The 15683-nt window shown below is 39.9% G+C and overlaps 1 protein-coding gene across 13 annotated transcripts in view; it reads left to right on the top strand.

The window, feature by feature from the left end:
- The window catches only part of foxp2 (forkhead box P2), an 893115-nt gene that overhangs the window by 450099 nt on the left and 427333 nt on the right, over positions 1-15683 (top strand). For all 13 annotated transcript variants that reach the window (XM_078568064.1, XM_078568062.1, XM_078568073.1 and 10 more), the window contains one exon: positions 6106-6283. In XM_078568064.1, coding sequence (XP_078424190.1) covers positions 6116-6283 — 168 coding nt within the window. In that variant the 5' untranslated portion in view covers positions 6106-6115. The remainder of the gene's footprint in view (positions 1-6105; positions 6284-15683) is intronic.

The raw sequence follows: 15683 nt of genomic DNA, 5'->3' as shown, positions 1-15683 counted from the left end.
CCTTCAGCAGAACGAAGGTCTCCAGCCATGTTTGTGCACCGCACCCTGTACTTCACTGCAACTAGGATGTCTTTTTCTAGCCAGTCAGCTGGTAATATTACACATTTTAGGTGTACCAAGAGACTGATAGGCCCAAACTTTAACATCCATTATCCTCAGTGTTGGAAAATGTAATTGAATGAGACCTTGAGAGAGAAATTGGGCTTGTTAGTACTGATTTTTTGAGTGCTATAAATGCCCTTAGAGTTCCAAAATGGCATCCACAGTGCCTGTGCACATTTGTAGAGTGAATAGTGCTGGAAGCCATATTAGTTCAGTATTTGCGCAAGCACATGTGGTGAACGTCCGCAGAAAGTATGCAATGCAGACAAATTGTCAATCAATGTGCAACATTGATTTGATACCAGCTGTGTCATTTGGATTTCCTTATACACAAAACACAATGTTGCATGCGGTTATTCCAGGCAAGTAGATGGCAAATGGTATATTCCTTTACTGTCGCAGGGTCAAAACCTGGAACTCCCTTCCTAACAGCACTGTGGGTGCATCTACACTACATCGACCGCAGCGGTTCAAGAAGACAGCTCACCACTACCTTTTCATGGGCAATTAGGGATAGGCAATAAATGCTGGCCTTGCTAGCGACGCCCACATACCGTGAAAGAATACATTTTTAAAAATTGGTCTTTATTGTAAGAGAGTTGGAGTATAAGATAAAGCCTTGCTTCAAATGTTATAGGGCTTTGGTGAGACTCTACCTGGGGCAGTGAGTACAGTTTTGGACTCCTTACTTCTGGAATGATATACTTAGAGGGCATGCAAGAAACCTCAGATTGATTCCTAAGGTGAGAGGATTGCCCTATAGGAAGAGTTTGAGTAGAATGGATCTATGCTCTCTGGATTTTGGAAGAATGAGAGATGATCTCAATGAAACATATCTGATTCTGAGAGGGCTTGTTAGAGTATACGTTGAGAGGCTGTTTCCCCAGCACAACAGTCTAGAACAAGGGCTCATAGTTGCTGGCTAAGGGCCATTAGACTGAAACTAGGAGAAATTCCTTCAATCTGAGGGTTGCAAATCTTTGGAATTCTCTACCCAAGAGGCTGTGGATGCTCAATTATTGAATATATTCAAGGCTGAGATCAATAGATTTTTGGGCTCTAAGGAATTCAAGGGATATGTGGATTGGGCGGGAGAGTAGAATTGAGATTGAAACATCGAAACATAGAAAATAGGAGCAGGAGTAGGCCATTTGGCCCTTCGAGCCTGCTCCATCATTCATTATGATCGTGGCTGATCATCCAACTCAATAGCCTGCTCCCGCTTTCTCCCCATATCCTTTGATCCCTTTCACCCCACGAGCTATAGAAACATAGAAATTGATGATCTTATTGAATAGCGGAGCAGGCTCAAGGGGCCATAAAGCCTATTTCTAATGTTCTAAATGTTCCAAAGCAAATTTATAAATGAAAACTTTCCATATTGCATACAAAACTCAATGAATCATCCTTGTGCATTCCCTTAGAGCCTGTCTTATGTGTGCTTTTGCCTGTTCTAGTGCTCCTACACTGTGTTATCCAGTGTACTGTAGAATGGCTAGTGGATGACTATTGATCTGTGCAAGAGACTGCACATGGTCTTGGGCCGAGGATGCCCGGCTGGGTGGGAGCAGTCTGGGCTGGTTGGTTGACGCGCAACAGCAAGGGCATTAGTGGAGTAGGAGGTTGAGTGCTGCCATTCTGAGAGAGGCCAGCAGGTTTGTGCTCCACAGAGCCACTGCCTGTCCCTTGGTATGGCATCTCAGCAATCCTAGTAATGTGTCCAAGGAAAGCTTGCTGAACTTTTACTCTGCCAGCCCCATTGCATACTGTAATCCATGGCGGTAGCAGTCAGAGCTTTCATTTCAGCACTGATGTTGGGGGCTGCTGCAATGGAAACTGTGACATTGGCCATCAGGCACTGCATCATGGCTGGCTGATGAGTGCATGAGCAGAGTTGACCACCACTTAAATGCTGGAAAAGATAAGCTCCAAACTCTGCACAAAGCTCTATGCCAAGTTTATGCTGGTCCTTGACATTGACCACAGTTTTTCTGACAGGCTTCCTAATGCACCAAGCGTTTTGTTATGCACCCCATTAGCATTCTTCAGTAGGCTGAGTCCTCTGCAGCAAAACCTGTGTTCAACACTGCTCTCCAGTGAACTAGCGCCTAAGCTATCCTTGACACCTGCCCTGTCTGCAGCCCAATTGTGCCCAGTGTTTCACCATGTGCAGACCATCTGCAGTTTGTAATCAGCAAAATTGGGATGGGAGGGAAATGGAATATGAGAAGGAGAATTGGGTATACAGATATCATCACCTTCAGTGGCTTTATCCCCATCTATGGCCACAGCCTCGGCAATGGTCATCCCAAAAATGGCCACTTTTGTCTCTTCCATGGCAGTCAGGCTATGCAAATGCAGTTGTCACTCTTTGGTTATCTCCTACTGTCTAAGACTATGTGCTACCTTGTCCTGCAGGAGAGAGGGAACTGTGTCAGTGAGTGTCGTGAAATTTTTTGGGTGACACGGCTGTCGTGGTTGAATAGCTGACTGTGCAAGCTGGGATATGGGTGCAAGGTTTGCAGCACTACCAAGTGGGTGAGGGTGAGGTGCAGCATGTGAGTATTAGGTATGAGGCTGATTGATAGTGATCATAGTAGCTGATTGATTGGGTACGGTGATTTGAGTAATGGCTGAGGCTACTGGCGCAGTTAGTAGGCAATGGCATTTGAAGATGTATTCACTGACCTTGCCCATTCAAGTGAGGTCATTGAATGTCTGGTGGCTCTGCATTCAGGTCCTTGGGGCTTGACTTCTGGCATTGACCTTCACAGCTATTTGTTTCAATTGCCTTTTGACCATGAATCTGGAGGGCCAGCTACCACACCCCCTCACCACCCACCTGACCACTGCAGATACAAGCCATCTCCCCTCCTTTCCCACCTCCCCCACCAAGGCCTTCAGTATGCATCCAAAAACCTTGTTGCCATCCATCCACTTGTTTGCCAGGTTTTCCAGGTCAGATTCTCTTCAAGCATCACTCCCAGCACCCCGCACCAGCCACAATACACTCTCTTTAAGAGGTGCAGGCTAACTAAAAAGTGCTACTAAACTTTAAATGATGGTTAGCTACTTAATGATAATGACCCCCTGCTGAATCACCCAGCCGATGAACAATGAGGTTTGCACTGGCTAGATAAGAGTTCACTCAAATGGCCATCCAACATGTTTGAATACCTTATCCAGGATTTAAGCCTGCAATCTGTTGAGGGCAAGCTTCCCTGGTTCACAAGAGCAAATTCTCCTGTTTTTCAAGTTTAAAGAAAAAGGTGAGCAGCACAGAAAACAAAAATAATAGTTCCTATGAGAAGCATTAAACCCTGAAGTTTTATATGGAGTGAGAAAAGAATGTAAATCTGTGAGGATGAATTTATTACAATGGAAACTGGAATCGGAATTGATGTCCAAATAAGATTATTTTTAAATAAACAGAAACATTAGCATTGGTAATATAAAATCTAAACATCTCGGTTAAATTGCCATTTAAGCAGAATAATTCTTGGTTTAAATGTACATATTTCCTCAACTAGCAGGCACCTATAATATTAAAGTATTTAATCCTCCTAAAAACGTGGATTAATGTCCCACAGACCTTTTATTTTTCAAAATTATCTGATCGACCATATAATTTAGGAGTTCACTGCTGTTTGAAAGTGAAGCCTTGTGACTCCTTCATGTGTTATATCATAGCAAAGTGTTAGTCAAGTGATTATTAGGGTGTGAGGGAGTTAAGAAAATGTGCTTTGAACAGCAGAGAACTCCCTCAACAAATATTTATAAAATTTGTGTAAATTGCGGGCTGTGTTTAAAGGGAACTCCTTCTCTCTCAGGCCATTAATATTCCAAAAAATCATCCCATCGTTGCCAGCCTAAATTTCAATTTCTAAACAAACTTGGAGACACTGAAAGAAGATATTTCTAATTGGCAAATCATGCAATGAGTGTCACCTTGTTGTGGCTCCATATGTGGCAGTTTTTTTTTATTTTGATGTGTTTCTTCCCACCAGAAAGCACTGCTCATTCAATCAGTGGTGGTGTGGTTTTCCTGTATTATCTTAAAGTGGCAGTGGCTTGTGTAGAATATAGAATCGTTGGCTACGCAATTATTTTTCCAATGATTCCTTCAGTTACTTTTTCAAAAAGAATTGTGTCCTGTGGCTAACCCACAGCAAAACTAATCCAGCTTTTCTCCCCTTCTAAATCTTTAAAAATACTTTGCCTGTACAATGTGCAATGGATGTGAGTGATCATTAGTGATGGGCTTTGAAAATATGCTTGCTTTATTCTTTTCTTGTAAGAGCCGTCAACATCGTGTGTCACATTTTCCATTCCTATTATCTTTTTAGTTAATGTTCAATAAGAAGTATAACCGGGACTGTTTGTTCATAAACACATCTGGTTCAGCAGTTGTTTACTGTAGCTATAGCGGCTGTCAGCTTTTGTGTAACTACTTGCATATTTGTTTTATTTGTATCCTGTACATTCTCAACTTCACCTGGCAAGTAGTGGAAAATGAAGCTTCTGTTGTATTCAGGAGTGTCCACCTTTTGTTTTGTAAATTTTTTGAAAAAATTCAATTTATGAATATGATTTGTGGATTTTATCTGTAGTTGTGTGGCAAAATTATAGTACGTGATAATGCCAGTAATATTATTTGAATCTGATTTTATTGGCCTAGTCACCAGAATCAGCAGAGCACATTATTGTTTATGCATTTTGGGTGTGAACTCAATTTGATCTAACTAGCAGAAGGGGAATGTAATCTAGAATGCCTGTATAGATGCTTCAGATGACAGTGGATGTTCCTATTTTTCGAAAAAGACGAAGTAGATCTTGTTTTTGTGTTTGTAGTGCTATGTGATAACTCAAGTTTTAAGGCCTTTGGGGACAATTTGTGACCTCAAGAGTCAGTTGAGTGTAGATACTAGATCTTCAGGTTGCAGTTTGTGAGGTCATTGTGGCTATTTATTTACTGTAAGGATGTCAACTGATCTTAGCAGGAGTTCTCTTTGCTAGCCTCCAAATACAGTACAGTTATGCAGTGAAAATGATAAAACATTTATTACAGGAGAGAAGGTAATATGCATAATTTATGCTGTTTTTAGCACAATCATTAGTGATATTCTTGATAGATTTTATTTCTAGCTTTCATATCTAATACATGCCTGGAAAATTAATTTTATATCTTTCATTTATTTGCCTATGTTAAAATTGAGTTTTAAGTCATCTTCAAGTGAACAGTTTGATTGCTGCTCATGCATGGGCTTAATTACTTCCGACGAAGGACAGTATTAAATGTTTTAAATGTCACAAAAATAAATGAATATCAGCCAGTAGATTTAAAACTAGGCAATATCTGTGATGTTTTCAGCAAGGGCTTTTTTCTTCAAATGCCTTTGAGGCAAAATTTTATTTAGTCACCCAAAAAGGAAGCCCTTTGCACTATTCATCACAGGCTGATACTGCATGATTTGTAACTCACTTACAAAATTTTAATTTAGTATGATTAGCTGTGCATCATTAAACAACAGTCTTTCATAAAGAATGCTGTAAAATACTGACAGAATCAAGATACTGAATATTTTAAATAAGCCACAGTCATTCACGGTTGTCGAAGCTGGATAATACTGGATAATACATGAAATAGAGTGTTTGAATTTGTGCTTTCAATTTGAGATGTTTTTAAATGCAAGACTAAAAACATGTAAATTGCTTATATTCTATTTTAATCATGCAACGTCCTGCAATTTGATGTATTTTGCAGTTCAGAAAAATGTGATAAAGGTATGTTAGCTGGAAATTTAGAAACAATGTTGTTACATATACTTTAAGGAAAACAGCTAGGCGATTCTTTAAGACATTTATTTGTTGGAAGACTGTACTACGTTTTTTTTTCCTTCTGTTCTGGGACTGCCTCTGTAATTGGCAGAATGGGACCATCTTGATAATGGAAGTGTAAAGGTGTAACGAGAGTGTTAATTGATGCTTCTTAATCACTTTTAGGTATTAAGTCATGATGCAAGAATCCGCGACCGAGACAATAAGCAACAGTTCAATGAATCAAAATGGAATGAGCACTCTAAGCAGCCAATTAGATGCTGGCAGCAGAGATGGAAGATCAAGTGGTGACACCAGTGGTGAAGTAAGCACAGTAGAACTGCTGCATCTGCAACAACAGCAGGTGAGTTTTGTTTTCCTTAAGACATTCTTATTTCGTTTTCATTACATTTTTCGTATTATCTAATGCAAAAGCTATTTTAAGACAGTAAGATGTATTCTGAACGCTTTTAGTGATTTTAATCCTTTGTATTGAAAACAAATTTCACATTCATTATTCTCCATTATGCAGATATTCTTGTGCCTGAGACCATTGGATTTTAATGATATGAGATAATAATAATGCATTTTTGCTGATAAATATCTACCTATTTAATTTTAAATAAAGTAATGCTAATCAGCTTTATTATTTATAAGTCTTCAGTTTTTGTCTTGGACACTTCAGATGTAATATGTTATTTTCCACCAGAGGGCCACATTATTTGATTTCTCACCTACTTGTAACATAAACTGAACGTGTTTGTTACGAAGCAAGAGACTCCAGACTAGAAGAACATTGACTTGAAAATAATTTTAAATTGATGAGTTTGGTTAATTTTAACCCTTGCTTCTGGGAAGCGGGAAGATTAACCAGTGCAAAATGCACTTTTTAGTCTATGGTTCAGGCCCAGGATATTTTAACTCTTGGATATCATTTAGAATCCACTGGTCCACTTCCCGCCTATTCTGGGCAGGAAGGGGCTGCAGAGCAGTTACCAGCTAGGCCACCTTGCAGTTAAGTGAAGAGTATCGAGAGGTCTCTCGAGGGAGGGAGGTGAGTCTGAGGGGGAGGCCACGACTTTGTTCATGAGCCTCAAGGAAAACTTCTGTTCCTATTGGTTCCACAAAGGAAATTCTTAGACGTAACTTTTCATGGTCTCTTTTGTCTACGGAACAGCTGTTGAGTTGTTTTAGCGTAGCAGGAAAGCTATTGTGGCCTCCCTGCTCAGGTCCCTAATTGAAATACAATCAAGGTGCTATTGACATATTAGGACCCTAATTTTCAAAAATTCATGAGATTCCCACCTGCTTTAGGTGGGCTCTTTAACCGCCTGCAGAATCCTGCAAGTTAAAATTGGAGATTATGGGGAAGGTTGAGTTCCAAGTGAATAAGTAATCGGCTTGATTTTAATTTCCCAGATTTCACTGGTTTGGCAGGGTTAAAATCGATTCCAGCATGTTCTATGACAGCTGTAAAAAAAAAATCCTTTTTTTAACCCATTTTTGAAAACTAAACAAAGTTATTATTCAAAGTAAACAATTGCAGAAACTAAACTGTTTAAGTCTTAAGCTATTTATGCACAGCGGTACTGTATTATTACATTTTATTACCCTCATTAAATTTTTCTAAAAGTATAATTTAAGGGAAATACAGCACAACATCGCCATCAAAACAGCATGAAGCAACATGTACAAAGTATTTCTGTTTGCAATATTGTTGATTCTAGACTCAGAATAAACAATAAATGATGGTCATGGACTCTGTGGGTTATATAAGGGAGAAACCGTGGTGAATTATTGGTGCTAGATTACTAGGAAAATGTTGCTTTCCTTTATTATGATATAAAAAACAATTGCTTGAAATATATATAGGTTCATAAAGAAAAAATAGATCTTAGATGTTTATTTATACAGCAGGTAGTCCCACTATTGGGACTAACACATGCATGGTTCGAGCCTACCCAATGTTCTATCTTTATTCACTATGATTATGTGGAGATCGAGATGAAAACATTATGTATTTTGGCATATTGTTCATAGCTTTTATCAGGTTTTAATTGGTTATAATTTGAAACTTAGTTGTAAATGACATATGTAATCAATCAGATTAGGTTGGATTAAGTTAGACTTCGTGGAATATTTTGGAAATTTTAGCTGTTACGTTTTCCTACGTAATGTTTCTGTAGTGATAATCAATTACTATTATAAAGACCTCAATTCAATCTGCACAGGAACAATTCATCTCGTGATATTTATACCTGTTAAGCTGACTAACTGAAGTATAAAGATTTTGTAATTTTTTTCCTCTAACATTCCAAGAATGTGATGCAAAAAGTAAAGTATTTGTCTATAATTTATCAAAAAATGAGATATCATTAATATTGATCACATGAATTCCAGTTTTGACCTTACTGTATTTTTTACATCATGCTTTTCATTTTGAAATGCTTGTTTGTTATTCCAGTTCTGGCCTCTGTACTTTTAAAAAGGCATGTGGCATTGAAAAGGATTTGTTTATAGAAGAGACAATAAAATGACACATTCTTAAATGGACTGAGGGGAAACTTTGATTCAGTTTGCCACACTGTGTGTTTCTATGAGAAGAGATCTAGGGGGCATGGCTCACAGCTAAGGTGAGGGTACACACTTAAAACTAACTGGTTAATATTTAGACTTATTAATGTACAGAAACGACTGCCTCCTATTGAATATGGACAAGTAATTGATTTGACAGGTGTAGATGAATCACCTTAGCACAAAAGCACGAAAAGGATGAAAATGTTATGTGTACATTCTGAATGTAAAGGTGACACAATAATTGGGTGAGCTAGATGGCTGGATGACCTTTTTTGACTTCTACAATTTGATGAACTAGTTGGTTTTGAAGAAGAAACTGTCTAATGCTTAAACCTGATAGGGGAATCACAGTACCCAAATTCAAGCTCTTTCATCTATTAATCTAATTACAACCATTCCAGAGAATTAGACAACCTTTAATTCAAATCAAATATCGTTCCTATTTGGTTACAATCTAGAAGAGTGAAAGAGAAGAGCATCCACTCATTTGAAAGGTTAGTACTATTGAAAAAGGGAAGAAGTACATTTGTGTCACTTGAAGATAATTTGGTATATGATGTGAAGGTATTAGCCTCAATGCCTGAAAGGAAACCGTCAGTAAGTAATGGGAAAAACTCTTCTTCAAGGAAAACAATGAAACCTTTACTTAATGCACTTTCCTTGTTTCATCTCTTAAGTGTTTCAAAATGCCACTTTGTCAGCAGATTTATGTAGCTTTCCTGGAGGTTGGGGAGATGCACAGCTATAACATGAAACACAGTCAGTTTTGATGAGCTTGCACATGTGTGTTACCTGAATTAGTTGTTGTAAAATATTTACGGAGTAGTCTGGAATCACTTTGAACCAAAGTATTTGTGTTCACGTATGAACAGTGATCACGACCTTGAGAAAATAATATAAAGGACCCTGTTTATCAGTTTAGACAGCTAGGTTAAAAAGGAAAAGTATCTCCTTTTTAATGCCCTTCACATGGCACCTACACCCACCACTTGAGAGCTATTCAACATTATGACAAGACCACTCTGTTTTGTATTGTTCAGACTTGAGAAGAAACCTGTATCTGCTTTACCTCAGCCTAAAACTCTTTAGATCTCATTTCTCTTTTTTCTGCTCTTTATAAGATGCAGATAATATAATTGTATATGTGTGAAATTTAAATTTAATTTTAAAGCTTCCACAATACCAGAACTTTAACAATTAAATGCGATAACAGTAACAATTATAAATACTTCACATTCGCCAATTTCATCACACAAATTGCTTACTTGGTAACTAATTTTACAAAGTTCTGAAAACGTTTCTGCTTCAAAACATAGGCCAGAATTTTCGGGTTGGCAAGTGGGGGCGGGTCCCGCTAGCCAACGCATAAAATGATGCATGGTGACGTCGGGCGTGCGTGCTGACGTCACCATGTGTCATTCAGATTTTCAGTTTGGCAGGCGCGCATCTGAGTCAGCTGCGTGCTCGCCGAACTGACAAAGTCCTATTAAGGCCATTTAAATATCAATTAAAACAATAGACTGAGCTGCCTGTCCAACCTTATGGTTGGCGGCAGGCAAAGAGCCCAAGAGGCCTTCGCATTTATCACGAAACCTCATTCACGGGTGGGATGAGGTTCCATGAAGGTTTTTAAAGTTTTATAAAAATTTTCAATAACATTCATAGACATGTCCCAGCTCATGTGACACTTTCACATGAGGGGACAGGCCTTAAATTTTTTTTCTTATCTCCCTGAGGCAGCTCTGTGCCTCAGGGAGATTTCTGCGCTAGGGCACTCCCCGACTCAGACACCCCACCCCCGCCCGCACAGATAGTGCTCAGCGCTTCCGAGCGCGCGTCACGCTGGGCGGGCCTTAATTGGCCCGCCCACCCAAAATGGCAGCGATCGGCTGTGTGCCCACTCCTGCCCAACCTCCGCCCCCCCCGAGGGGAGAAAATTCTCCCCATATATTTTTAAGCATTTAAAATTTTCTTTTGTATTGCTGAAAATAAACTGGCATCCAGGTAAAAGTGATAAAAAAAAATCTTACCCAAGCTATTAGGGAAGCCAGCACAATAATTCCCACACAAGAATGTACAAATATACAAAAATTCCAGACACAGACACAAAAAGACCGGCTAGTAAATCAAGGCTATCCCATTGAGTTGTCATTCCTTGTGCCTCACACCAGGACTACATATCCTACCAGTTGCCATGTAAAAGCGAAAAGCCAAATCACAAATCAAATACCAATTTTAGGGATAAAATATTTTAAAAATCCTTTCCAATCCCTCCAGCTGATCAATATTGATCTAGAAGGCCATGTTCTGCTAGGGTCACTCAGCTCCTAACTCATTACTGCCTTGGTTCAAAAATGGGCAAAAGAGCTGAACGCAAGAGATGAAGTCAGAGTGACTGCCCCTGACTTCAATGCAGCATTTGACCAAGTGTGGCATCGAGGAATCCTTGCAAAACTGGAGAAAATAGGAATCAGGGGGAAAGTTCTCCACTGTTTGGCGTCATACCTAGCACAAAGGAAAATGGCTGTGGTTGTTGGAAGTCAATCATCTCAGTTCCAGGACATCACTGCATGTGTTACTCAGGGTAGTGTCCTAGGCCCAACCATCTTCAGTTGCTTTATCAATGACCTTCCTTCGATCATAAGGTTAGAAGTAGGGATGTTCACTGACGATTGCACAATGTTCAGCACCATTTGTGACTCCTCAGATACTGAAGCATCCCATGCTCAAATGCAGCACGGCCTGTACAATATCCAGACTTGGGCTGACAAGTGGCAAGTAACATTTGCGCCACACAAGTGCCAGGCAATATTCTCAAGGGCAATAAGGGATGGGCAATAAATGCTGGTCTAGCCAGTGATGCCCACATCCCATGATTGACATAACATGCATGACATAGCATTTGATACGACCCTTTGTATGATGCCATCACTGTCCCAGCCAGGAACTGATCCATTTCTCTCTTGAAGGTAGACACCACGAGCACTGTATCCTCTAAACGGCACAGGTGCATGGCCATTTCTTGAATGTACCACACATTGTAATGTTCCCTAAAACATAGGGATGTTTTAGGGAACATTGAGCATTAGCTAACAACTTTGTTTTTGTTGAGGCCAGAGGACCATACCTTTTTCTCTCATCTCCACAATAATAAATTAAAGTTTATTTGCTGAGCTTCTGTCTGGCTGGACTACCAGCTGATACTGGGCAGAGTGTGCATAGCACATGTGCTGCAGTGTTGTTCTAAATGACAATTAATACCTATGTACTTAATTTACATCTTAGATTTGCACATTTGCATATCACCCGACACACAGGGGCACTCTAATCATGCAGTGGGCCCCAAGGAAGATGGGAATGGCCACATTGCAGCAGAAAAAAGCAGGGAGTCAGCCCCAACATTTACAGGGTATCTGGACCCTGTTCAACTGGGCGGGAGGCTTCAAAATCTCCTCCAATGAATGAAAAGCCATCATAATATTTTAACTGCATGCTGACAATCCCAAAATGTTCTTGCCAGCCAACGGAAAGTTAGAGCAATAGTCAAGAACCATATGGTAGGGCGTGGTATTGCAGCCTCATTTTAAAAATGGGCTTTTTGCAACATATCTGATGTGTGACTTTGAGGAAGCAAACATCAGATCATTATAAATGGATATTTCTTACCTCTGTGCAGTCTGTGCGTAGAGGTCAATTTGAGAATTATGCTTGATCTCTCTGTTTTAAATCTTCATGAATGATCTGATGGATATTAGCAAAAGTAACATTGTTCTCTTTGCTGATAACAACACCCTCCAGAGAGTAGATTAGTTCTCATCTGAAATCAAGTAGCATCTGAATCACTGCAGGTGGATGTAGACAAAATTAGACAGTGGCTGGATAAATGGTGTGTATCTTCAGTGCTGACAAGATCCAGGGTAATAGCTCTATCAAGAAAGATTGACCATAATGTTGCCTATCTATCTATACTGTATAGGATAGCAACCTCTCTTTAGTTATAAAAATTCACCTGCTTGAAATTGTAATTACATCGGATCTACAAGAGACAAAAACAAGCAGGTAGCTGGAAAAAAAAAGTAGTATTACAGTTTTAATCATGAGCCTTGTTTGTACTGTTGGCAACTTGAATAGTTAAGTGATTCTCTATGTGTCATATAATGAAATATGGTAGCCCAGTTTATCAAGCTGCACTGAAAGTCCACTTCTCCCTTGAAGGCGATAGATTCAGACTGTGGACTTGGTCACTATGATCTATACCTTGTTAGTTAACTGTGCCCAAAGCTGAAGTGATGTGGTGGGCCACAGGCTTTCATAAAATTATGACTGAATAGACACCACAAATGTGCTTGTGTTTAAAGCAAACAACATTGTTTACATCAGGGACACACAAGCTGTGTCATGTGCAAATTAACCTTCTTGTCTTGAATTTCTACACAGTGAGTTACAACATTTTAACACAGCTCCATTTTTATGCCAGTGGAAAATAGTTGCACCTGTTGATGGTAAGATGGGTATTTATATGAACATTTCCTAGGTGAGCTCATTGGCATATCCATTGGAATAGTGATTGGTGTATCTCATAAAATGGGTAGAACCTGCTGAGGTACATGGAAATTGGAGGGCAGCTTTTAAAAAGATAGTTCCAATTGAGCTTTTCAGCAACTAGCTGTGCAGGTAAGTAAGGAATACTGTTTTGCTCACTTTGTCTATTAGTCAGCTTGGCTGCTTGTCTAAGCAATGTTTTTGTGCCACATTCCAAGAATGTTTAGCTGTGGATCAGTTGGCACAGGGAGAGTTGAGGCATAGCACAGAGCCAAAAACTGTCCTGCCAGGACAGGTGGAAGAAGGTGGAACACTGACTGAGTGGCACAGGCAACTGGTGAGAAGTAGAATTGCTTTGAGCAGAGTCCTCATGTCCATGTCCCTTTTCTCCATCTTCACTCTCATGCCTTGCTTGGACTTCCATGCTAACATTAAGCTGAAGAACACTTTGTTGCACATTAGTGAGGTGCTGAAAGGCCAAGACTTGGTTTCCATAAACCCGGTTTAAGATGACATTGATTGTGCAAATCATTGGTGTGGGCCACATAGAATTATTCAACTGCATTGTCTGATGTTCAAGGCAGGTGGTCACTCTTTCCATGGACATGGGTATCAATGCAAAAGCCTGCAACGTCATGGCACTTATGGTTGAGATGGACTTCTCCAGTCGCTCTTCAAGTGTGTGCAATGTGGCAGGAAAGGCTGGATCACCTCACACGTTTTCTACTGTTGCTCCAGAATTTTCCTCTTCATCGATAGTCCCAGAGGCTCAACATCTGCATCCAACTCAGCAGAGTTTGGAAAGTCCAGCCATCTCTCCATTGCTGTCACTGCTTCCTCCACCTGCTTCTGCTCACTTGTGATGTGTAAAACACTATGTGAGAATTCAACTACTGATTCCATGGAGTTGCGTCTATCTGAGCTCGTGGACAGTGTGCATGAGCTCTGTGAAGTGACCTCCTCTGAGGAGTTTTCATTCTCCTTGTACACTATTCTCCTCATGCACCATCACCTGCAGGACACCTGAGAGCCTGTGGGAGTTGAACTACAAGATGTCAAGTTGCTAAATCATTATTAAACACATTGTCATATATCAGTGACTGCTGGCATCAGTTCAATATAAGTGAGTGTTGTGTGCCATGTGGTTCTATGACAGTTGATTCTGTCACTAAGCAGCTGGGAAACCCATCTCTCCATCTCAAAAAGCCAGATGCACTGAGACGTGGCTTATTTTCAGCACCACTCCTCTGCGGCTATCAGGATGGAAGTGGCTGAAGGGCCATCTCTGTTTCTCTGTCTCTCCTTGGTTTTCTGTATATTCTATAATTATGATGAAGAAAGGGATATGAGGGTGAGGCTGGAGTATCTTCAAGCATAACCTTGCCCTGTGTTCCCTTGCCCCAACTCTCAATATTATACATTGCATCACCTGCTTTCTCACTCCCATGTACCAGCTCAGATATTTTCAGTGGAGGACAGTTCATGAGGATGTGGCACTAGATGATTCCACAGAGCCCAAGAGAGCCAGAGGATTGGAGAGAATAGGGAGTGGTCAGGAAAGACTGTCCATTGTTTTAGGGTCATGGGACTCAGAACTCATGCATACTCGCCTGAAAAGAACGAGGTTTGAGGAATATTGTATCTTTGTGTATGCTCTGAGGTCAATCTCTGACATGTACTGCATCTGACAGATGTGATTCATGTCTGTGGGGCAGGAATTGATTATAGGTCATTTTTTATTATGTAACGTATGGCGCCCTGACCACATGCACCCCAATCAGGACACCCAAGGTTGGCCCAAAATTGGACCTTGAACTTCATTGTCGTTATTTGGGTGAGCACGTGTTGTAGCGCCATAGGAAGTTAACTCCTCTATAAAGGTGAAGTTCTCTTTTTATGAGCTAGCCCAAAGATAATTTCTAGGGGCTAGGGTAGCCATGATCATGGTAATTATGGGCCTGAAATGGGCGCAGGTAAATTTCCACCTCCCTGAGTTCAAGGTTTCAATGTAATTTCCACCATTGGATCATCTGTAAACATTTAAAACTTTGTTAGCTACTTCTTCATGAAGAATATAATCAGTATCAAAACCTGTTTAATATGATTTATGTCTGTTAAGTGAGTTGACATGACTGGACCTGACCTGTGATGGTTAGCAGCAAAGTGAGATTATAAATCATATCCCACTAGTTTTGATTTAGCATCATATGTTAAAAATACATCTGGTAACATGGTAAAAAAAAAATAGTATATTTCATTGTGGTTTTGTTCAGCGTGGACAAAGACTCTAAATACTATGTATTATGTTGTGTGGTTTAGAATGTTTATATTTTGAGAAACTTTTCAAAGGAAAAGTAAACCCAGGAATTAGAATCTGATGTAATGTTATGTATGAATATGAAATTTATTTTGTGAAGATTATATTGGTTGGTACGGAATAAATTTAGATACCATCAGGGAGATCCCAATGCAATGTTTCTGCTTGGCACATGTAGACAAGTACATGAAACAACTGTGGATTTTATATAGTCCCTATTGGAGAGAACAGCACACCTGCACCTAAGGGAACTGCACCTATACCTGAATTGGCTGATGTCAGTGCACTCTGTTTGGGTTCCCACAGAACCATTCAATATCAGACATCA

Source organism: Cetorhinus maximus, chromosome 22 (genome assembly GCF_964194155.1).
Source record: "Cetorhinus maximus chromosome 22, sCetMax3.hap1.1, whole genome shotgun sequence".
In the NCBI taxonomy this organism is placed as follows: Eukaryota; Metazoa; Chordata; class Chondrichthyes; order Lamniformes; family Cetorhinidae; genus Cetorhinus; species Cetorhinus maximus.
The sequence above is the reverse complement of the archived record's forward strand: the minus strand, read 5'-3'. Positions and strand labels throughout refer to the sequence as shown.